The 26,257-nt window shown below is 39.4% G+C and overlaps 1 protein-coding gene across 2 annotated transcripts in view; it reads right to left on the bottom strand.

The window, feature by feature from the left end:
* Positions 1-6,641: 6,641 nt before the first annotated feature.
* Positions 6,642-26,257, bottom strand: part of sh3gl2a (SH3 domain containing GRB2 like 2a, endophilin A1) — a 50,774-nt gene continuing 31,158 nt past the window's right edge. The window contains exons 2-9 of one of the 2 annotated variants that reach the window (XM_036574812.1): positions 15,367-15,435; positions 12,756-12,828; positions 12,072-12,215; positions 11,025-11,158; positions 9,834-9,992; positions 9,030-9,133; positions 8,573-8,697; positions 6,642-7,188 (exon numbers count right to left, since the gene is read on the bottom strand). In XM_036574812.1, coding sequence (XP_036430705.1) covers positions 6,992-7,188; positions 8,573-8,697; positions 9,030-9,133; positions 9,834-9,992; positions 11,025-11,158; positions 12,072-12,215; positions 12,756-12,828; positions 15,367-15,435 — 1,005 coding nt within the window. In that variant the 3' untranslated portion in view covers positions 6,642-6,991. Of the gene's footprint in view, positions 7,189-8,572; positions 8,698-9,029; positions 9,134-9,833; positions 9,993-11,024; positions 11,159-12,071; positions 12,216-12,755; positions 12,831-15,366; positions 15,436-26,257 lie in introns of both variants that reach the window. The other variant, XM_036574813.1, reaches the window with a different exon arrangement.

The following is a 26,257-nucleotide window of genomic DNA, read 5'->3' as shown; positions in this document are numbered from 1 at the left end:
TAGCATGTATGATATTTGGAGCATTTTGGGGGTTACGCATTCTTCTTGATTATTTAAACATACTTTAGTCCTCATGGAACGCCTGGCTGTGATGAGAAGGAATGACAATAAAGCTGATTTTCACTTTAAAGAGTTAATATAATGAATTAAGTACAGAATGTTAGAGTAAAGAAGTGGCTGCTGCAACACTACCTACATACCTACCTATGCTTTATGGCCAAACGTGTATGGCCCTCCTAATTACTGAGTTCAGATGTTTAAGCCACAGCGATTCTGTCTGACTTTACCATGGCACTGTCATAGGATGCCACCTATTCCAGTCAGTTCATCACATTTCTGCCCTGCTAGATCTGCCTTGGTCAACTGTAAGTGCTATCATTGTGAAATGGAAGCATATAGGAGCAACAACTGCCCAGCCAAAAGCGATGGAACACACAAACTCATAAAGTGGGGCTGCTGAGTGCTATGTGCACATAAGAATCATCTATCCTCTGTTTTCATCACTCACTAAGGAGATGCAAAATGCCTCTGGAAGCAACGACAACACAAGAACTGTGCATAAGGAGCTTCACGAAATTAGTTTCCGTAGATGAGCACCTGCACAAAAGCCTAGGATCACTATGCAGAATGTTAAGTGTTGGTTAGAGTGGTGTAAAGCATGCCATCACTAGGCTCTGGAGCAGTGGAAACGTTCTCTGGGGTGATGACATATGCTGTAATATCTGGTAGTCTAGTGGATGTGAAGTATATTTAAAAAGAGTGGCTTTTATAGAAGAAAGTAAAAACACTCTTAACTTCCAGTATAAGTTGAGGTCTGAAGTTCCATGTGTTCTGTTTTTGCAGGTTTTGGACTGTTTAAATTATGGGGGGCCCCTGGTCCAAAGGCCCCATAGGGAGTAGCCCTCTCACTTTCTCCCTTCTTCTCTTAGTTCCAAATAGATGAGATCATTTTAAAAAGGACCATATGTTCTGTCTCCTTTTTTCAACAACAAGCAGCCTATATAAGCCATTGGCTATAGTGGTCTGGAGGGGACACTTTAGAATTGGCACGGATCCTCTCTCAGGTATTTTATAGTGCTTGATATGATACTGTTTTACTTTGTAATAAACATCTTATACAAATAAGGCGGTGTCAGCGGAGTCTCCATCATCTTCACATCATCGCTACTTAAAAAACAACAGATGAATCTGGGTTTGGTGGATGCCAGAAAAACAATACAAACAAGATACATAGTGCCAAGAGTAAGTGGCTCCCTCAGTTGTGGTGGAGGAGGGATAATGGTCTGGGGCTGTTTTTCAGGGTTTGGATCTTTAGTTCCAGTGAAGGGTAATGTTAATGCTACAGCATACAAAGATATTTTATACAATTAAATTCTTCCAACTTTGTGGCAACAGTTTTGGGAGGGCCCTTTCCTGTTCAAGCATGACTGTGCCCATGTGAATTTGATATGGAGGAACTCGAGTGGCCCACACAAAGCCATGACCTTCTCGTCTGGCATCAGTGCCTGACCTCACAAATGCTCTTTTGACTGAATAGGCACAAATTCCAAAAGACACATGCCAAAATTTGTGGAAAGCCAGAAGAGCTGAGGCTGTTAAAGCTGCAAAGAAGGGGAAAACTCCACATTAATGCCCATACTTCTGCAATGGGATGTCCAACAAGCTCATATAGGTCAGGTGTTCACATACTTTCAGCCTTATAGTGTGTCTCTTTATCAGGGATGGGGGAGTAGCTAAGTAGTGTGCTACTTTTTGTAGCAAACTACAAATTTTTGTAGCTACTAGCTGTAGCCGCTACAGTTTTATGAAATGTAGCTAATAGCTGTAGCGCCTACAAATTTTTGTGTAGCTATAGCGATAATTTTCACTACAATTTTGCTACAGGCTTGAAAATTTGAACCATAGAACCAGAGAACTTGTAGAGAGGAGAATTATCACTCTGTAATGACTTCCAGATTTCTCAAACACTAGAGGGCACTCCCGAGCGAGTCCAAAATGAATGGGTTAAGATGGAGCATTTGAGCAAAATCATAGTTTATAACTGCTTAAACATTTTTAATGTAAAAGAATACAATCATTTTCTGAAAACTGAATAGCATAAAACATTATAACACTGCTGTCATATTTCTAAGAGCTCTTAAACTCGAGTTATAGGAGTTTAAAACGGCGCCTCATGTATGTCCATGACGTCAGTGAGCGCGAACAGCCAATAAGCTGCTCCACTCGCCAACCAATCAGCACTCACTAGCAGTAATGCTAATGTTCTGCTGCCCCAAACGCGTTTGCTGTAGATAAAAGGAAACATACAGGTAGGTTTTCTTCACTTTTTTAGTGAAATACATCCTTCTACTTTCTAAAATTAAGAGAAAGTTCTGGGCAAGCGATTACTCCCATTCACTGAGGATTCGCTTGCGGGAGCCCTCTGGCATTTCACAGTCATGTTTTTGATAAAACGGGGGAAGTAGGAAGTGGCCAGGCTCCTCATAAACTGGCTCTGATAGAATGCGGTCGTTAACTGGGCTGGTGGCGACTGTGCAACCCTGACTGAGCCACAGACAGTTTGAGCAAATGGGCTCGCGCTCGCCTCACGTGCTGATCACCCCATAGTAGGCTCAGCTCAGGGGGTCGGCAACTGAAATTTTAAGAAGGGCCATTCTGTCCTTTCAACAAAAATGAAACCACCTTGGGAGCCACTACCATGTTATATCCATTTGCCATCTTGGCTGTTAATATGTCTCAGTATTTGCTAATGTCCTAGTATAGGCTAAAAACATAAATGAAAAATCAGACTTACTTTGCTCTGCTTTAACCTTTAGGTCAGCTATAGCTGCTTTTCTCGCCTCTCAGTCAGGAAACTTTTCCGTGAAAATAGCTAGAGCTTCTTGTAAAATGTCTTTCAACGTTTGTATTTTTACAAGGCTGAAGTCGCTTCTCATTTGCTTCTTGTTCGAATTTTCCCGTTCCACCTTAAATGGTGCCTGAGGCACCAGAATGTACTGCTGCGCCATTTAAGGTGTTATAACGACCAGCAGAGCTTTTTTTTTTACAGCAAAGGAGGATTATGTTATTTTATCTAAAAATCTAGTTCTGCTGTGGAGCCGCGTGTTGCCGACCCCGGCTTAGCTAAAGCAGAAAAAAACATAATAGACTAATAATAATAGACTGTTATTGAGAGGACTGGGTAGAGCCAGGGTCACTGATGAGCATATTGAGGCTAAAGTGCTGCTAAAGTTTCGCAAAGGACTCTGAATGTCATGTCTGTATATCTTGCTGCAATGTTTAAATTGGAGCAGTTTTATTTCCACTGTTGAACATGCTTTGCACAAAGGTGTTTGATTTGTATAGTTATTTTTGTTGCTTTTTGTTAGGAAAAACCTGGAATGATTGACTTTGCCTTTACTTAGTCTAAATGTTTGTTGGGTATTATGCCTTTGGTTGACTAAGTTTGATTGTTGGTTACATTTAAACTTTTAGGTGATCTTTTTTTTTGCAGCTTTTCAATTGTATGTTTCTTTCTGGCACATGATTATATGCAGTGTCTTGTCCACACTTTCAGTTGGGCTTGTTTGGTGTGTCAGGTAGAGATACTGACAATTGTGCTTTGAAAGTAGCTACAAAGTAGCCCTTACTTTTCAAAAAGTAGCTACATTGTATCTAGCTACACTCTATCTATCTATCTATCTATCTATCTATCTATCTATCTATCTATCTATCTATCCATCATAAATCATAAATATCCTGATTGGGTCTTTAATACCTCTAGTGGGTCCCTTTCTGTTCTATTTCTCACATTTTACAGTAATACTCAAGACATCAGAACTATAACATATAAAGTTATGCAGTGACTTATGATTATTAAAAACTTCAATTCAGTCCAAACTCTCACTGTGTATTTCAGAAAAATAGTCATGACTGTTTGGCAGCTCTGCCCTCTAGTGGCTGAAGCAGTAATGACACCACAGACCCAATTTTCCAGAACAGCTTGGTGCTTATTTGAGTTATATTGAGCATTATAATCTTTCCATTACATCAAGCATGTTACTCAATTAGGGTAAGGAGTCACTCATGAAAAAGAAAAATCACCACACAGTGTGTTTGCTACTAAATCCTCCCATTAGAACTTCAGATAATACATCTATATATCTGTATATACTTTATCACTATTACAAAAATAACACGCTGCTGCAGATGTGTAACTAAACACAGGGTGAAAACACAACACAAAAGAAATCTGTACACACCTCATTGAGGATAACAATGCAATTGTAAAAAAGAAGGGTAACACTTTAATTTAGGTGGTCATTAAAATGCTCTTGTAGGGGCTTAGCTGCTAATTAACAGGCTGCCCATCCACAATTAGGGTGAACAAAACATTTTCCAGAGCACATTTATTTTTGTATTATACATCATAATCTGCACATCATTTATTGAAATGAAGATAATGAACAATGCTAAACTAAAGCAATGCGAGACAATCTGATATCACTCAACTAAACAAGTTGGGTATTGAGCAGAAGCTATAATATGTTACAATAGGCACAATTCATGATAGAATAGGATTTTACCAGATCACTAGACATTAACACTTCATAAGTACAGGATAACAAGAAATCTTCACTTGAGAATGGGGGTGTCTAATTGGTGATTTACTATTGAGAATCTTCTAATGTACACTATATGTCATTTCTAATGAGTCAATTTGGCTATGTTAAGGTGCATCCATTGCTGACACAGGCCTTCAATTAAACACACATAGACTGTATTATCTCCGTAGAAAAATACTGATAAAAGAATAGTAAGCTCTGGGGCAGCCACACGAGCCTAAGGTCACCATGCCCAATGCCAAGCATCAGCTAGAGGGATATATAAGGCCGCCAGCTCTGGGCTGCCTTCTCTGGGGTGATGCAGCTCTAACCACTACCTTTGGGATGAGCTGGAGTGGTGTTTATGATCCAGAACTAATCTAACTGATTTAGACTAGTTAAATTAGTTGATCTATCACTACTAACCTATCACTACCTGACCTCACTAATGCCCTTGTTACTGAATGCAATCAAATCCTCAGCCAGTGCTCAGGTAAGTGTTTTGATGTATATAACACTGAAAAATGCTTCATGAAACTGAGTATTGCTTAATAATGCAGTAATGGCCAAACCTAATTAGCAGTAATCGGCTTTATAAGGAAATTACAAGGCATTATAATGACCACCTAAAAAAACTGTTGCCAAAAAAAAAAACACAATGATTTGCCAACTTAAACAAATCTGAAATGCACTCTCAACATTTGTGCTTTTTAACAAACAGAACAATACTGGTTTCAGAGTTTAGAACACTTTGCCTACAACCCCCAAACTTCACACAAAACCTATGTACAGTCAGCATTTATCTATCTCACCAATTAGGCCTGCATTTAGAATATCACATGCATGCACACACAAACACACATTCACTTCATTCAAACACATTCCGCAAATGAAGAAAAAACAAAATCCCAACACTATCCCACTTCTGTCCTGTGGCTTGCACTGCTCCAGCGATTAAGATGTCCATCATTTTTCTCTACTATAAGCCAATTAAAAAAATGTGATAGGTTTTTAGAATCTGGATCATAATATTCTCCAGGGATGTTTCACAAAGCAGGATTTCTCACATAGATAAATAAAGGCGATAAGCCGGCAAAATATCAAATTTCCCCAGATTTTATTCATCATCCCAAATGTAATCAATCAGCAAAGATATGTTTGATGCCTAAAATTTGCTTTTTCAGTTTTAGCACTGGAACTATATTTTTGCTTTTCACCAAGCTATCGCTGTAAATTTTTAATTCAGTACTGTCCAATAGGCAGAGAAGATGGCTTAAGTTAACCAGCTAAAGAAATCGTGATTTATGAAATCTTAAATATACAAGAGTTGAAAATATAAGAGAAAAAGGACACACTGTGAAAGACACAACAACAAATTAATGTATGCTCTTTAAACTCTAAATGTATTTCTATCAGCGCTAGTAGATCATAATCCCAGATAACCTGAGTCTCCAACTGTTATAATCTCTTGCCTCTGACGAACATATTGTTTTCAAAACGATCTGAACAGCGAGAATTTGAAGTACAGTAAATCTGTAGACATTATCACATGATTATATTAGACTAGTATGCAGAGAAAATATCACAGTTTGCTTTTACGTCATCATAAAGAGAAATATTTAATTTGCTTCATTCAGCAATAAATAGCTTCGATATATTCACGACACGCCAACATTTATACTTCACATCACCTCAGATTTCATCTTTATTAGCATTAGTCACTGATTCATGGCTCAATTAAACCATAAGCAGAAAGTCTGAACACAGTAGGATGGCGTGTTTAATACTGACAGAATCTGACAAGTCAGGATTAAATTATAATGCACTGAAAACCCAACAGGCTCAGTTTCAGCAGCTGCTGAGGTGTTGTGGTGAAACAGCATTTTGGACATGCAGGAGGAAAGCTAAAATTTAAAATGACTTATTTTATATCCCCCCAACCCAGTAATGGTAAAGGAAAGAAAAACATACTCAATTTACAGTGAAGTTTTTACATCTTGCTGAAAAGAGTGACTGCTATTTTATTTTGGCGTCAGAGAAAAAGAGAGAGGTAAAATAGAAAACAGATTGGGATTGGGTGGTTGGGGCACTCACTTTTTCACACCATCTCAAAAGCAAACCGAGAAAAAAACAAACAAATAAATAACTAAGAAAAAAAGAAAAACACCTCCTTAAGATAAAACATAATCATGAAAAATAAACAAACCGAAAGCATAGGATAGTTCTCCAACTCAATAACAGTAAGGTTGTGCCAATGGCAAATTGCAAATCGTCCAAAGCGCGAATGCACTTTTTCCTCATGCACAAAGCTGCTGTTCATGTCTGGTGTGTTTGTCATAATCGCAGGAGGAGTGTGTGTGGTGGGAATCGGGGGTTCAGGGCGATATTCGTGGGTGTGTATCTGGAGATTAGTGCGGCAGAGCCACCAGGACGTCGACGTAGTTGACGGGGAAGAAGCCAGACTGGCCGTGGATCATCCCCTCGTACCAGTTCTCATCGATCTTATTGGTCAGGGTGATGATGTCACCTTCCTTAAAGCCGAGCTCGCCCTCATTTTCTGGATCAAAATCATACAGAGCCCGACAACACGGCTGATCCATAGGAGCTGAGGGAGATAGCGAGAGAGAGTGAGAGACAGAGCGAGAGAGAGAGAAAGAGAGAGAGAACAGGAGAGAACAAGATAAGAGAATAAACTTATAGCCAGGCCTCCAAGATCTACTTTCCTACAATAATCACTTGTGACCCTAATTGGCTGCTCCACACCTGCTCTAAATAACTGCTTTTTTTCCCAGAGGGAACCGGTGAGTTAAATTGGGTGTGTTTTGAGTTTCAGAGTTTTGAGGGGCTCTGAATTTGTACAGTCAGGGTCAGAGGTCTTGAGGGCTCCCATGGTGGACAAAGTCTGACTTTGTAATCTATGTACTGACACACAGCATTTTCACAATCTATTTTTGTGCTTAACATCGTGCCATTGTTTTTAATGAAGGGGCACACACCAGTGCAGACATTTGGTGCTGATGTATGCGGCAGTGCTCAGTAACTCCCAGCAGTGTTTAATTCCTCTGTGCACGTGCCACACAGCAGGCAGGTCTAATAGCCTACCTTTTTCTCAGTTAATAAACTAAAATATCTGCCATATGTAGTAAAAAATCATTTAGTCACCAGAAGGCAGGTTTGGTTGGCCCAATGAAAAGTAAAACCATAAAAACGTAAAAAGTTTTTTCTGCAGTTTCTCTTCTCCAGTTTTAAACTGGAATGACGCAGCTCGGTTAACTAAACTGAACGGCTGTATTATGAATTTGGGCTGGGTAAGATTATAGTTTATCCAAGGGGAGGAAACTAATGTTGAACACAATGAAAACATAGAAAAGATGACAGAAACCTTGTGTAATGGTATTCATTTTGTCACAAAATTAGAATTTCATTCAAGAAAACAACAGAAGATCCTCCATTCCCAAGTTAAATTTTTGTCTCTCTTATCAGAGGTCTATTTACTCTTATGGAAGGTACAGGACCCCCTAACTCTGTCTCTCTTCAAACCTTGTTTACAGGTACAGGTACAGTACTGTGCCAGTGCCACTACTGTCACAGTTTCCAGTGGAAAAAAGCAGTAAACATATGTTTAAAGAAAATTAAATCTTAAAACCAATGAGTTGCGTCCTTTCAGCAAAAGCTGTTCTCAAAGATCACTGACATTACGTTCCCCTCCTATGTTACCCAAACATACAGTTGCTCATTTGCAAATCTCTTTCTCATATGCATCTAAAATGACTAAAGGAGACATTTCTAAGGAGATCAGATCCGTTGCATAAGGAGGGAAAATGAGTTTCCAAAACTGGAGCTTAAAAAATTCTTAAAAGATAAAGATAAAACAAAACTCCTACCACGTCACCTTCAGATGATCAGTACCTAAAGCTTTGATCTTGGATATAAGGATGAGGATATAACTGGCCAAACTGGCCATTTTGACTGGACAGGTGGAAACCCACCTGGTGAGCGAGAGCGTGAGATATGGCTGATTCCCCCGTTGTGGGTCTCACTGGAGCTGAAGTCCATGGAGGTTCGAGGTTTGGGCACATACTCTTTCCTTGGCTTGCTGGAAGCATCTCTTATTCTGCAAGTCACAAACCAGAGATCATGGCATACAGTTAAAACACTATCATGGCAACATATATTAACATACATAATCTACTCACATCAGTACACTCACAGCTCCTATAATACAACTTACAGGTGAAGCAGAGAAGCTAGAGATCACTAACTGATGGGCCAAATGAACATGTGGATTTTTCCATTCTAAATATTTTTCAGTCCAAGACTAAGCTTCTCAGACTCAGCTTAGAGCTTTAGAAAAGCAAGCCCTTAATGCAGAACCTTCATTAATTCATGTTTATTCATGGACTATTCTTAATCTGAATCCAGTGGTTTTATTAAAAGGAAACACACCTTTCTTCCATTTTGTCAGAAAGTTGCTGTAAGATCTCAGTGGCCTGTCTGTGGTAGTTCACCTGTGCCTGGACCAGAGCAGCAAGCTGACTCACCTGCTCAATCTACCAACACAAACACAATGCATTAATAAGAAACAAACCAAAACATTAAAATGTCCATATTTTACCTTTTTAGGTTTTAATTTATTTCACTTTTTCAACTTATAAAATGTACCTAAACAGCTTTATGTAATAAAAACAGTAATGATTTTTACATGTCCAACCTCTCTTGATCTCTGAAGAGGCCAGTGAGTGAAAATACAAGGTAGATGTTTCTAATAAAGTGGTCAGTGAGTGGGAGTGTAAGGTAGGTGTTTCCAATAAAGTGGCCAATGAGTGGAAGTGTAAGGTAGGGGTTTCTAATAAAACGGCCAGTGAGTGGAAGTACAAGGCAGGTGTTTCTAATAAAGTGGCCAGGGATTGGAAGTATGAGGTAGGTGTTCCCAATACAGTGACCAGTGAGTGGAAGTTCAATGTAGGTGTTTCTGAACAAGTGTTCAGTGAGTGGCAATACAAGGTTGAAGTTTCTTACAAAGTGAGTGAGCAGCTAATACAAAGTAGTTCACCTAATAAACAATACATACATGGTTGTTTCTACCTGTAGATAGCTGGTGGAGACTGCTAAAAGCACACAGTGTGTGATAGGGTGTATAGAGGCTGGTGACAGGTCAAACAAAATATGAAACGAATAGATCAATGAACAAAAAAAAAAAAACACCACTGACACTGACAGAAACACACACACCACACACACACTCCTTACGTCACTCTCCAGCAGGTTGAACATGCTCTGCTCTGCTATTTCCTTTGAATCATCAAACTTCTCCAGAGCCTGCTTGATCTCGTCATCTGTCACTTTGCCCTGCCGCTTCTTCTTATAGTCAAAGTCCAGACGACGGCCTTCCATCTTTTTCAGGTGATGCTGTGGCAGAAACACACAAATCCTTTAGGGTTGAATCGATCTGGGATATGGCCAAGGCTGCGTCCTTGCCAAAGGCTGGTAAAGCCATTTAGTTACAGCAGGTAAGAGTCCGACAGACACTCAGTCTCAGTCTGAACAACGAGGAGACGTGACAAGAACGTTGAAATTTATCTGCTGCACGATGCCTTGTTCAAAAAAATATACAGCACCTGTCAAAGATTTGGACCCACTTGACTGATGTTTCGCAATCTTGAAGACATTCAAGGTATAAGTTGCTAATGCTTAAATGCTTCAAATTTGTTTCTAAGACTAAATCTGATTGATGAGCAACCTTTTCTTGAAAGGTTTTACACTACATGTTGGAACAATTCTGTGCGGATTTGATTGCATTCAGCCACAAGAGCATTTCTGAGGTTGGGTACTGATATTGGGCGATCATTTCTGGATCACAAATGCCACTCCAGCTCATCCTAAAGGTATTGGATAGAGCTCCACCAGAAAGCGCAGTTCCACTGCTCTACAGCCCAAAGCTGGGGAACTTATATATATCCTTCTACCCCTCTATGCTTGGCACTGGGCTTGGTGATCTTAGGCTGTTCCAAAGTGTCCTATTCTATTAGGAATGCTTTTCTATGGAGATTGTACAAGCTGTGCAAGTGCAATTGAACATTTCTGTCAGCAATTAGTGCATGTCTGCATTAAATGATCCTGGCCAACCATTAGACAAAAGGTATTTCTTCATGTACTTGCAACTCCAGGAAAAATGTGATTTTTCAGGTTTTCTTCGCCCTAATTTTGAAGGCTTTGTGTTGTTTATCTACATGACAACTGACAATTCAATTCTATTCAGTTTTATCTGAATAGTATTTTCTCCAACAGACATTGTCCCAAAGTAGCTTGTCCAGAAATGCAAGTGCAGTCCCCAAATGAGCATTGCCGAGGGTGTCACGAAAAACTCTCTAAGAGCATGAGGAGGAAACACTAAGAGGAACCGAAAATCAAGAAATAATAAAATATCAATAAGTAACCAACCTGAATCTCCTTCAGGTCCTTGTCATACATATTCTGCAGGGGGTCGATAAAGTTCTGCTTGACCTCCATGTCCAGCGCATCCTTCACCTCCCCCAGCTCCCGCATCGCCTCTCCAGCATCGATTAGAGCCAGGCCTGAAACACACACTTCATTAAGGCTCTGAAATACTACAATGAGGCATCCGTTTCAACCAAGCATTCATCATCGCACAATCATGCTATATCCACCATTACCCTGCATCCATGGTAACATCATCATCACTGGCATGGCGTCCATGACAACCCTTGATCCATGACAGCACTACCAATCTGCATCATCCTTCTGAATATATGGTAACCCTTCATTTATAGTAGCACCATCATTCTGCATCCATGAAATCCTTGCATCCATAATGGCATTATCATTCCTCATCCATAGCAGCAGCATCATTCTGTATCTATGATAACCCTGCATCTAGAGTAGCACCATCATTCTGCATCCATAGCTACCCTGCATCTACGGTAACACCATCGTTTTGCATCTTTAGCAACCTCGCATCCATGAAAGCACCATCGTTCTGCATCCATGGTATCACCAGCAGTGTGCATGTATGGTAGAACCATTATTCTGCTTCCATGGCAGAACTCTCACTGCATCCATGACAACCCTGCATCCACAATAGCTTTACCATTCTGCATCTATACAGCATAATCATTCTGTACCCATAGTTGCACTATCACTCTGCATCCATGGGAACTCTTATCATCATGGCACTACCATTCTGCATCAATTGTAGCATCATCATTCTCTACCCATAGTGACCCGGCATCCATAGTGGCTCTATCATTCTGCATCCATGACAATCCTCCATCCATGAAAGCACCATCGCTCTTGTATCCATGACAACCCTGCATCCAGAGCCATTCCGTATTATGACAATTCTTTCTTTAACTCTTCCCACCACACACACAAACTGAGCTAAACTATCAAATACATACAATCTGAGTGATAGTTCTTATGTTATGTGCTATGTTTAAAGAAACTGAGATAAAATTGTGATGAAATTACCAAAGTTGGATTCTTCGCCCAGTTCCCTGCCGAACTTCTGCATGGACTCTCCCAGTACGGTCTCAGTCTGTGTGTATCCCGGACCCTTATCACCCCCGCGGATCTTAGACATGGAGCTCATCATGCTCATCTTAGCACGGGTCGCTGCACACACACGCATACATAAACAAACACGGTTATAAATGGCAAGCACTAAACATTAATAAATACACAGAGTTGGACTAATTCTCCTTTGCTTGCTTAAATTGATATGATTGTTATGATTGTAAAAATGTAGTGTTTCAGCTGTTTAGTATGTTAACAGTACATTAACTTGTTAACATTGTCAGCTCCCAGGATACTGAATTTTTAACACAAGTCATCTTTACAATGTAGTCAATCAGCCAAGACAGGTTTCGTGCCTAAAATTTTAGTTTCATACTGGAGCTAATGTAGCTAACAAGTAATGGAAACTAATACACTACTAATTAGCATGGTGATAACTACATGCCTAAATCATCACACAACTTCCTCAAATCATGACGAGTTGTTAAATAATCTCAAATAGACTTGCTTTTGAGTGCATCGCATAGTAGTAGCAGTCATCTCATAGCCTGACTTCTGTTTGTACATTTGGCCATGTTTGTATGTGTGTGTGTGTGTGTGTGTGTTGTGTTGTGTTATGTTATGTTATCAGGATCTAACCTGGGTTGGGCTGCAGGTACTCCGTGGTTTTGGTCATGATATCCATCACCGCCCTGCTGGTAGTGTCCACTTTCTACAGGAAACAACAGAAAAATAAGCCTATATCAAGCTTTTATTTCTTTGATGGTGAGAGAAAAATTTATTCTGCAGTTTCTTTTAGCAGTTGAAATTAACTTTCATTTTATGTAACTGAGTGCAGTTAGAGTTCACTGCCTAAGAAGGTAGAATAACACACAGTGTCTGGAAAAAATAAAACAGGGAGACCAGTTTCTCTGGCACAAATCATTCGCAGCATGTTTTTTCCTGATATATTAAAAATAATTGGACCATCTGGCATATAGACAGTGAAATATCAACCGGTCCTTCATCTACCAGTTTGCTAAAGCTGGAGAAATGCTTTTTTTGCCAGTGAGGGAAGAACTGGGTTGGGGTTGACAGCCTGAACACTATCAGATGCAGGAGATGACATGCTTCTGTGTGAAGAGCTGTCAATCACACACTCAAGCCTTTATAGGTTTCCTCCACCATAAACGCCACAAGCAATCTGTCAAAGTATCTAATCACGCTAATATGAAACTAATGGATAGAGATCCCTGTGCTGAAGAACAGACACTCAACCTCACCTAAACTGACTTGATTTCAATTAGAAACTGCTCTGGCAGCTGTGTTATGAACTGGCCAGTTTCTAGGCTTTTCAAGTAGCATTAGACAAATGAATCATTTTAAGTATGCATAAATAGCCCTGCACAGAGCAAATGCAAGGTTAACGACACTGCTTTTAAATTATGCTTACTGTGACTCGTTATTTCTTTCTAAATAAAATACTGAAATGACTATTGGGTTTTCCCTTTTACAGTTGGTACAGATGTGTTTGGCATTTAGAGAGTAACGAGTAATCAGGTTACTCTTTCAAAGATGTAATCAGTTAAATAATCCCATTACAATTTAAGAGATGTAATTAGTCATTTATAATGAGTCTGATTCTGATCTTTCTGTTTTTGTTTAATGAGAAAAACATGGCAAAAAAGTGTAGGACGCTTTTCTTTCATTAAAAAAAAACTGTACACAATAACAATAATTTTTCATTCATTTTATTTTTTTGCCAAAAAATATAGTGCTTACTTTATTAAATATAATTATAATTTGAAAAATGATGCAACTGAATCACCACCTTCAAAGGTATTTTTACACTCTGTACTGCACTGATCTTCGTGACCTGTTAGAAATGAGGAAATTTTTTATATTATATATATATATATATATATATATATATATATATATATATATATACACACACACACAAACACACACACACACACACACGTGTGTGTGTGTGTGTGTGTGTGTGTGCGCGTGCAAGTATTATTTAGGTGGTGGATCATTCTCAGCACTGCAGTGACAATTATGTGGTGGTAGCATGTTTGTGTGTGTTGCACTGATATGAGTGGATCGCACACAGCAGTGTTGCTGGACTGAGAATAGTCCATTAAAAATATCTGGCCAGCACCATCCAGTGGGCAGCGTCCTGTGACGACTGGCCTTTGTGACATTGGTTACTAACTGCTTGAGTTTGCTAAACTGGAAAAACATAACACTCTCACATAGATAATAAAAATAGCACAGTACATTTTTGTCTTTTCTATTACCAGTAACAATGCCTGACTTTGAGTGCTTGCTGATATAAATAGCAATTAAATATTTTTTCATTAAAAATTGCAAGGATTTAATATTAAATATTTTAACTGAAGCACTTCACCTAAGATAAGCATCTAAAAGTACGTAGCAATCTAGAGTCAAATCTGACAATGGTCAGAATGGTCTTCAATGGTCAGGACCCCCCACAGGACCACCACAGAGCAGGTATTATTTGAGTGATGGATCATTCTCAGCACTGCAGTGACATTGACATGGTGGTTAGTGTGTGTTGCGCTGGTGTGAGTGGCTCAGATACAGCAGTGCTACTGGAGTTTTTAAACACCTCAGCACACTGCTGAATAGACCACCAACCAAAAATATCCAGCCAACAGCGTTGTTCATTTTAGATATAGTAATGTAAAATAGGTGCATAGAGTTTGCATTTTTTCCTTGTCTTTTTGTTTATTATTTTTATTATTGTTTCTTTTTGTTTGTTATATAATAATTTATGTAACATAATTTTTTATATTTTAGTAGACATTCAAAAGTCCAGGTAGTTTCAAGAGTTGAGAAACTTTTTTCCTGCAACTGTACATACAGCAAACACAGAAAACATTCAGTTCTTGATTCATGTCTAGTTATGTTGGTGATAATACATATGTTAATTTTTCAAAAACTCACGTGCCCAAGTCCAAATGTCCAGTAAACTGGACATTGGATTTTAGACTTAAATTTAAATTTAAAATAATAATTCATATATTATGTTATTTAGCATGTAGCATGTTTGATAACAAAAATGTTTGTTCAGTCTCAGGACTGAGAAGGCTAAGACATGCAAATTGCACCTTATAACTGCACTAAAATCTTCACGTTAATGCTAAATGTTAGATCTCTAAATCATTTAATTTCACTAAATATCTACCTTTCTGTCTGTCTGATTAGACAGTTTAATCAGTTTTCATTAGTGCAAACTCACCTTTTCCATTTCCATGAAGTCATCATCAAGCTTTGTTCCCTCAGCTCCTCCCACCTTCTCACTCACTTTCTGTAAGAGAGAGAGAGAGAAAAAAAATACGATTAAAATTCATATAGAGGAATAAACACAGGTGATGAGCTACATGGCACCCCCTACAGGTCAGAGTTGGAATCACTTTAGCGTGTTTCACTTAACACATTCGAAAAGTATAAATAAGTAAAACGAATAGAAGGTTAAATTTTTCTGCCTAGACAGATAGTATGGTGCCAGGACATCAAGAGGCAGAAACGAATGCAAACTAAAAGGTCTAGAAATCTTTATTAAAGTGCACATATCATGGGAAATTTTATTTTCCTCACTTTTTTAAATAAAAGTTTGACGTATCATGTACACATTGTAACACATGTTCACTTTGTTTATATTCACCTTCCAGTCTGTATAGTCCATATACAGAAACTATACTGCAAAAACAGCCTCTTTAAAAATATTTTTTATGATGCTGCAAAACCCAACAAATTTTCATACAGCTGCCTATTAAGCCCCACCCATCCATACTGAAGTTATAAGCAGTGTTTCAGGACAGGACAGCCAATTAGAACAGAGGTCACTCACATACTTCAGTCTTAAAGGCACAGTAACAAATCAACCAGGTTAATTCTTAGGGACAAACGGAAGTTGGCAAATCGTCCTGTAAAGACAAATTACAAATGTCATAAGGGAACCTCAGGGGAAAAAATTAGGAAACATGTAGTATATGGACCCTTTAAAGCTTAGTAGCTTAGCTAGTGAGTGTTGTGTTCTGCCTTAATCTTGTTCTGTTATCATTTTTTGTTTACTTCCTAAATGCTGCTGTGACTCTATGGTGCCAGACTAAAACTGAAATACAATTAAACACATCTTCATCATTAAATTTACACACATACACACACACAGACACCTACACACACAGTGTGTTCAGCTACACACTGAAAGTGTTTCTGTGCTGAGGTCACAGTCAACAGCCTGGGCTGTGTGTTGAGTGGGAATCACGTTAAAATAATGGCCTAGGAGTGTACTGTAGGTCTGACCATGAACATGCCCACTCTCATCAGTAATGAAAAGACTCATCACTGGGTGGACAGACCTTTAACCTTGTATTGGGTTCTTATGGCCTTCAATTCTCCATAATGATAACTACATAATGAACAATGTCACCTTCATCTTTCTCTCTTTTTTTATGTTCTTTTCTCTCTCGCTCTATCTGTCCCTCCTTCATGTTCTTCTACCTCTCTTTATTTAACTCTTGCTCTCTCTCGCTGTCCTTCTTTATGTTCTTTTCTCGTAATTCTCTCACTTTCTCTCTCCATCTTTTCGTGTTTTTTTGTGTGTTCTGTCCTTCTTTGTGTTCCCCTCTCTCTGGCTCTTTCACTCTTGCTTTCTCCTTTTCACTTTCTCTCTTCTCCTTTGTGTTCCTCTCTCTCGCTCTCTCTCTCTCTCTTGCTGTTTGTGTCATCAGTCTTCTCACCCAACTTAAATCTCAGACAGTCATGAGGAAAAAGTCAATGGAGACGGTTCCCATGGTGACTGGCACCTGTCACATGAGTATAAAGTCCCTACAGGCTGGAGCTCTGAGTCACCTCCTCTAACCCCCAGAAAAAGAGAGAGAGAAAAATGGAAAGAGAGAGAGAAAAATGAAAAGAAAGAGAGAAAGGGAGAGAGAGGTGGAAAGAGATAGAGAGGAAACGAGAGACAGATAACAGGAAAAGAGAGGATGGAAAGCAGAGGTGAGAGAGAGACATAGGGAGAGAAAGACAGACAGAGAAACAGTGAGAATGGAGAGAGAGGAATTGAGAGAGCAGAATGAGAAACAAAGAGAGACAAAACAGAAAAAGGAAAGACATAGTGAGTGGACTGAAGAAGGTTATATCATATTCAATGTTCAACTTCAGTATGAGGCAGGACTGCGTCACTGTACTAATGAGACACAACGCTCAGATTTGTCATGATGTGTCTGTGTGTGTGAGAGAGAGAGAGAGAGAGAGGAAAAGAGAAAGAGAGAGAGATGAGGTGATGTTACAGTGCTGCTTTATTAATAAAGCACTTCTCATACTGTTCAAAGTGCATTACAGGCAGCTGATGTTTAACAGTAACAGAAGAAATTAACAGATTTTTTTCTATTACAGTAACTGTATGGTTACAACAGGGGAAGAAATAAGTAAAAGCAAATAAGCCTAGTTTTTCACAAAGCAGCTTTCTCTGAATTTTAGTAGCAAAGAACCAGTATTTCAGATTTTTCTTGATTTAGCTGTAGAACGTTTTGTGACATTTGCTGAAATGCTGTCACTGACATAACAGAAAGAAAGAAAACTAAAAAAAAGGAATTAGAAATTGATAATGACTAAAATGGAAATAACATGCTTGAGAAGAAGAAACATTGTGAAACATTGCGAATGTGCACTGGGTCCCTTCAGCAGTGATGTTCTGTGAACTACATTATGAAATTTGCTATGTGATGGTAAGATGAGTTACCTATTGAATATTTGTCAACTATAATTGTTTACCATGCTAACAAGTTATGTTTTACAGCTGAATACATGCATGTTTTGTAGGTTACCTAATACAGTTCTGTCTGACCAGCCTTCTTCATTATACTATATTACTCATGTATAACCTATAGTGAGGGCATCTTCTTTGGCCTGTCCATATGAAATGTTTTTCTTAAAGTTAACACTGAGCACTGAAAAAAGTGATGCATTTAATTTAATTTAAATTTAATTTTATGATTCAAATACATCATTTCCTCATTAATGACTAAAATACATTACATCAAGTCTTGTCTTTCAGTTAATTTCAGTTAAAAAACAATGCTACAGTAATACCATTATTTTTTTTCCTTTTTTCCCCTTTTCTCTGGTTCTTGCCACCCCATTCTAAAAGTTTCAGCTATACATTTAAAAAAGATGGTTCTTCAAGGGTTCTTTTCTGTTGTTACAAGCTTGACATCATAGCAATAGCAGAACCCTTTTTGGTGCTATATAGAACCATTTTAAAAAGATTCTATATAGAACCATATACAACATATTCTCCATCAGTCTGAGGAACAATTTCCCCATGCAAAAAATCATTTAAGCACAAAATGGTTCAATATAGAGCTTCTCGTTATAAACAGAACCACTGCCATTACTGAAGAATCCTTTAAGAATCATCTTTTAAGTGTGTGCGCCCTCTGTTTTAAAGGTCAAACTGAAAAGGAGTAAGGAGTAAAAAGTATGTTTTACCTCTTGGAAATGTAATAATAACAACAATACTTGAGTAAAGTACAATTTCTCCAAAATAATACTTAAATACAGTAACAAAGTACAAAAGCAATTACAAAGTATTTTCCACACTGAACAAAGACTTCTTCACTGCAGGCTGAACAACAACATCTCTTAATGTGGATGCTGAGAAAGGAAAGAGAGTGGAAAGTTTTATTAGAGCTGATGCGATAGAGCGTTAAAAATACACAGCATGGCTGGAGGAAGCCCTCTGTGACGCAGAGAACCCCGTCTAACCTGCAGGCTAATCCACATTAGCTGATGTTTTCAGTTTTTCCTGGAGCTATGAAGCTAATGTAGCTAACTAGTAATGGGAGTAGTTGTCCATTTTTATAGATAATAGTATGTCACACACAGTCAGAAACCGCATAAGCAAGTCGATTACTAAAGATAACTAAATGAGTTTTTGAGGTACAGAAGTTAGCATGATGCTAAATAGTGGGGTATAAGCATCAGCCTTGAAGCTCCAGTGCAAACATAAAGAAGCAAACTTCATACGCCAAACATGTCTTGGCTAATCATTTTACAATTGGGGTATGGGGAACACTAGATTTTAACCCAACTATCGCTTTAAGAGCCCAATACTCAAGCCTCTGCACTCTCCTCCTGTATATATGAAAACAGGGATGGAAAGTCTGCAGGATGGAAATATTGCCTGCAGGGGATTAGGTCATCTACGTCACCAAGCAGGGCTATTCCATGTGCCACCCACCTACCCACACATACGATTATACACGCACATATACACACACGCGCACACACACACACACACACACCACTGACTCATCCCCCCTTAGGCAGCACTAGTCCTCTGCATCACGATCTCTGAAATGGCCGTCTGTGCAGTGTGCAAATGATGCTGGAGTTTTCAGGGCCTGTAAGTCTGAGGTTACAAAGACCTGCAGCACAGTGACCTAACATTACCTGAGAAACCTAAATAGTGGGTTGGCGTGTGGTATCTGTGTGCAACTGTTGGTAGGGTTGCACCAAAAAAGGGATTGTGGGTCAATGTCGACATCAGATATTGATATCCAAACTCTCTGTTATCCAAAATCCCTATTAGAACCACAGATTTTAGAAGAAATTTTGCAGAGTTTAAGAAAAAATTCAACACTAAAAAATTCAAAACTAAATATAAATTGTCGTTTTAAATTTACAATTTATGTTTTTTTTTCCAGCCTCTATGTTATAATGAACGGTCGCTGTGTATAAAATCGTGCACAAGTGTGTACTTTTTAGTCCAGGGGTGCGTAAACTTTTGTGCAGGACTGGATGTATATATTTCAAGGACACTTACATGTTCTAAAGTTTGTAGACGCGTTTCTTCTGAAATCAAGGGCATTAATATGTTTTGTCCCCCCTTTGCAGCAGTAACAGCCTCTATTCTTCTGTGAAGGCTTTACACTAGATGCTGGAACATTGCTATGAGGATTTGATCGCATTCAGCCACGGGAGCATTAGTGAGGTCAGGTACTGATATTAGATGCATATTTCTAGGTCACATACACCACACTTACTCATCCCAAAGGTAATGATTTGAGCTCCATCACTCCAGAAAATACAGTTCCACTGCTCCACAGCCCAATGCTGGAACAGATCCGCTGGGATTAGCATGATAGAGTAATGTAACATTTATTTGTAAAGGGTTACAAATGCAGTCAAAGGAATGTGCTGGAATTTTTGCATAGTAGCCCAGCTTTGCAACATTTGGAACTATTCTACAATAAGTATCATCAAATAACATTTCGAAATATCAGTCAAATCTAAGTATTGTAAGACCCCACTATTACCACTGTGCATCCCTAATTGTTGGGAGCCTCTGAAACATTCTACACACCATTCACACCAGTTCATTTGGTTTTTGTTTTCCAGGAATATTCCAGCGCCATCTGCCATCAGTAAGTCTGTTGTCTGAAGTTTGCTTCTTTTGTTTTGCACTGGAGCTACAAGGCTAATGTTGCTAACAACTAATGGAAGCTTATACATCAGCCATTAGCATGTTGTTAACTGCATGCCTAAATCAGCAAACTACATCACACCATAATTTGCCTCAAACCACAATGAACTATGAGGTAAGTAGCTGCACATTCCATAATTCACCATTTAGCTCTGTGCACACTACTTATGTAATGCACTTTTATCCATTATCTATAAAAAAGAACAAATGTGTGTTGCATAGCTAAAAGCAGTATAGTATCAGCCACCTGAATGCCTGAATTTTGTCCTTACTTTTGTCCATGAACATGACAATATGACAATGAATGGAGCAAAGCCATTACTATATTAGCTGTGATATATTCAGATGTGACTGAGCCCACTGCAGTAACAACTAGCAATGACTGATGAACTGTGACACTTTTTTATCTACAGGAAAATCCAACTGTGTGAGCTGGAGAGCACAGTGCAGGATCAGTCCACTAAAGATCCTATAGGAGGCCTCAATACAGTAACGTACATTAAACTGGTCAGCACAACTTCCTAGCCTTTGTGACACTGGTGTCTAAACTCGAGTTTGCTAAACTTACATAACACGTCCACACACAGAAGCAGAGATATTTTATCCTTCTTAGAAATGGCATGAAACTTTTTTTTGCTTTTACTGATACCGGTAACAATGTTTTAAGCACTGGCCAACAGCGATAGCCATCTGATTTTCTTTTCATTAAAAACTGGCAGGATTAAATATTAAATATTTCAGGCACTTCACTTAAGGTGAGCTAGAAGTAGATAATGATGCATGACTCCTATTGTTCCTGCAGTCCACTCTGATACTCAACTCCATTTCATTTTAACCAGTAGTATCAGAGCCAGTGATAAAGGGATATAGCAGAGAATAAACCATCCTAAATATAGTTTAGCCAATTTTGTTCAGTAGCTAAAAACCTATTGTATACAGGACCCCCACAGGACACATCAGTGTCACTGCAGTGCTGAGAATGATCCACTACTCAAATAATACCTGCTCTATGGTGGTGTGACCACTGAAAAAAGGGTAAAAGAGGGCTAACGAAGTATGTAGAGCAACAGATGGACTACAAACTGTAATTATAGAACTACAAAGTGCAACTGTATGGTAAGTGGAGCTGACAAAACGGACAGTGAGTGTGGATATAAAGACGTGTAGTTAATTAAGTGGCCCGTCAGTGTATATATCAGGTAGCTTGACAAATGATTACAGATGATTACAGAGTAATGTTTCAACACATCTTACCACCAGCTAGCCTGTTTCACATAATGAGGCTGCTGAAGGGAGCTCGAGCTTGAGAAGGCTACAGGACAAGGGAAAACTCAAAATAATATTCTGAGAAAATCAGTTATACAATCATATTTTTTTTAAAACTGAGCCTTTATTAACCAGTTAATCAGAGTTAATATAAACCTTTCAATCCGGAGTTGCTGACATTATCTTTTGTTCCTCTTTTCACGAGGTTGAAATTTGTTTCTTTTCGAATTTTTAGCTCCACCTTAAGTGACGCAGAAGTTGTGCAGGTGCCGGAATGTAACTACAGACAGCATTTAAGGTGGGACAGAAAATTTAATTAAGAAGCTGGCAAATGAGAAGCCAACTTCAGTTTCATCTTCCTTTCCACAATGTTTTGTAAAATGCTGTTAATATTTGTCTATTTTCATTTTCATTTCTTGTACTGTTTCAAATCCTTGTTTATTGCAACCCTAATCATGAAGAAAATACAGGGTTTGTTTTTCCATAGCAGAGGGGTGCACATCGAAGCAGTGTACAGGCAAACATACTGAAAACATTTTTATGACCAGAATTTGTGTTTACAGGGGCTGGTGAGCGGTGTTGGCACATCATAAAAGCTGGTAATTAAACAAACTCACGCTACTCAAATTCTTTCCTTTATTACACATGCCTTCACCCAACTGTCCCTCAGCCAACAGAGTCAAATCCAAATATTCTGACTGTCAGGCACAGTGGCTAAGGCCCAATCCCATTTTTTCTTTTTACCCTAACCCCTTGGAACGGAGCTACAATGGGCTGAAATCTTGCCTTACGAAATGGGACAACCCTCAAATTAAAATGGGTTGAAATCTTGCCCTACGAAATGGGACAACCCTCAAATTACACATTGCGTCACTATCAGGCTACTAGCGCTGCTTGTAGACGACCCGGCCCGTCCTCAGTGATAGCAGAGAAGGGAAAAGTTCAGCGACCTCGCCGCTGGGCTTTAATTACATTTAGGCCATCATATGCTTTCAAAGTGGGGTATAAGACAATTATTTATTATCTCCCACTGCTAATTCTATGGTGATACGAAGCTGAAGTCAGCTATTCACCAGCTTCTTGTTCGAATTTTCCCGTTAAATAGTGCAGCAGTTACATTCTGGCGCTTCAGGCGTCAACACTGCTGGACTATTTAAGGTGGAACGGGAAAGTTAGCTAGCTAGATACCGAAACATTAGCATGCTATTAGCGTTTTTTTATGCTTGTTATGAAGAAAAGACCATAATACATTGAAACGACATTAAACTAAGATAATACAATGGTTATTGTAATTTTTAAACGGAGAAAATTCTCACGTTTGTGGGTTTCTTTGGTCGCTCGCGCAGCCATCTTGCCGGTTTTTCATTTTTTCTGATAACACTACGTTTGGAGAGCCATATAGCCCTAACACTTCACCCGACCCCTCTATCTCAATAAAAATTGGGACACCCTAACCCTAGATGTGAACGCGCAAAACAGAGCTAAGGGGCAAGGGGTGAAATGGGATTGGGCCTAAGAATCAATCCCAACTCCAAGACGAAGTCAAAGAATCAACTCTTGTAATTTGAGCTCCATCACTAGAAGTATGCCATCATGCTCAAACCCAAAAACTGTACTACCCCACAAGAAGATCCACACTGCTAACAAAATGACATACAAAACTACAACAGAGTTTCTACAATAAACACTATGGTGTTATAAGGTTCATGATTATATAACAAAGCTGAAAAGTTTGGAAACATTGAAAAAATGGCTCAAATTCTTCTAGCAAAAGGTTATTCTTATGTTAGCATTAGGCTATGTGGCTAGCGTAATCATGCAACATTACCATGTGGTTACTATTGTTGGTGCATGACCTACTTCACTTTTTTGCCATGCTGCAAGCAATTTTGTGCTATTTCAGGCAAGATGGATATCAAATCAGTTTGGATTCACTCTTTTCTATCTCAGTGATACCAACTTGATACCAACAGCAGGTATCTGATGGGTGCCATCTCGAATTAACATTATGTTATTCTATATCTCTCTGTAAACTTTAAAAAAGAAGTAGAAGTATGGCAGACATTCTTGAGGAAAGAGAAAAAAAAATACAAGAGACAGAAAAGTGAAAAAACAGAGAGCAAGGATGGAGACAAGGAGAAGGAGAGCACAGATACGGATAGAAAGGAGAGAGAAAAAAGGAGAGAAAGGAAAGAGATCCAGATAGGAGAGAGAGATTGAGATAGAAAAGATGGAAAGAGAGAGAGAGAAAGAGAGAGAGCGAGAGAGAGAGAGAGAGAGAGAGCGAGAGAGAGAGAGAGAGAGAGAGCGAGAGAGAGAGAGACAGACAGAGAGAGATTACGTACTTTATCCTCCTGCTGGTAGAGGGTAGTATAGTGGAGTTCTATAAATACAAATCACTCAGATTAGGGATGGAGTTGAGTGCTGAACACTGTGTCACTGCCTGAGGCTTTCACACTCACACACACACACACACACACTTCCGGAGTCAGTCTGTCACAGCACTAAGAAGATGTAGCTTTGGGAATTATGAAAGGAGCCAATCAATGAGCTGGAAACAAAACAGCTCCCTGAGAGCATCAAACACACACAGTCACGCACAGATTTACAGAAAGCATCATCACCATATAATCATATATTATTATCATATCATAATAACAGGAAAGGTGGGAGAGAAATACAAAGGAGAGATACAGAGATACAGAGAGAGAGAGAGAGAGAGAGAGAGAGAGAGAAGCAGAGGAGATGGAGATACAGAGAAAGAAGAGTGAGAGAGAGGCAGAGAGAGAGACAGAAAGGAGGGAGAGAGATATAGAGAGAAAAACAGAGAAAGGAGAGGGAGAGACTTCTCAACAGGCAATCTTGCCGATGCTAATAAATACATGGAATCTCAATAATGGACCAAAGTAATTATTTTGTCAGTCAAATTACATAACCATTATGTCATCTTACCTAACACTTCCACTGGGTTTGAACTCGCTCTCTTTCTGTACCTGCTTTTCTTTTTCCACGTCTGACCCTGCTGAAAGGCGTCAGTGTGAATACAGTGTCAGAGAGCACAGCATGTCTGTTTGACTTAACAACTCAACACGCTTTCAGGCATGCAGTTAGCACCATGCTAATTAGTGGTGTATAAGCTTACATTACTATGAGACGGCCTTTAGGTCAATATTCAAACTCCTACACACACACACACACACCCCATCATATTCTCACACACACACACACACACACACCCCATCATACTCTCACACACACACCGTCAAACTCTCACATACACACACACAGTCATACTCTCTCACACAAACCCACCGTCATACTCTCACACACAAACCCACCGCCATACTCTCTCACACGCACGCAGTCATACTCTCTCACACACACTGGTGTAACAGTTCCCTTTGAGGGGTGGGAGGAGTGAGGACACGGGGACAGATGTGGAAACGGAGTGCTTTTCTTTTTATATACATAACACAAAATCACTCTGCTTTTCAGCCCACATACAAACTGAAACAACATGCTCGCAAGTACTTTTCAGCCTCATCTTTCCTTTGATCAGCTCAGCTCTGCTCTCGCGTCTCTGATGGCCTCCTTCTCTCTGGACTCTGCCACCTACTGAGGAAAGAGATGGCTATAGGTAGGCTGGCAGAAACAAGGCACAGGTCAATGTCATAAGCTACTTAGCCCACTGGTTCAGCCTGACCGCCTCTCCGTCCTGCGTGTGACGCTCGGCCACGCCCCCCTCCTCCACAACCGTCATACTCTCACATACAGTCATACTCTTACACACACACACCGTCATACTCTCTCACACACACACCATCATACTCTCACACACACACACCATCATACTCTCACACACACACATACTGTCATATTCTCACACACACACACACACACCATCATACTCTCACACACACACACACACACACACACACACACACACACACACACACACACACCCCGTCATACTCACACAGACACACCGTCATACTCTCACACACACACACACCATCATACTCTCACACACAGTCATACTCTCCCACACACACATACCGTCATATTCTCACACACACACACACACACACACACCGGCATACTCTCTCACACACACACACACACACACACACACACACACACACACACACACACACACCATCATACTCTCACACACACACACACACACACACACACACCCCGTCATACTCTCACACACACACACCGTCATACTCTCACACACACACACCGTCATACTCTCACTCACACACACACACACACACACAGTCATACTCTCTCACACACACAGTCATCCTCCCTCACACTTGCTATCAAATCTCTGAAAAAAAGATGGTTCTTCAAGGGTCTTTTAGAA

Source organism: Colossoma macropomum, unplaced genomic scaffold (assembly GCF_904425465.1).
Source record: "Colossoma macropomum unplaced genomic scaffold, Colossoma_macropomum, whole genome shotgun sequence".
NCBI classification, from domain to species: Eukaryota; Metazoa; Chordata; class Actinopteri; order Characiformes; family Serrasalmidae; genus Colossoma; species Colossoma macropomum.
This window is presented reverse-complemented; position numbering and strand designations above follow the sequence as displayed.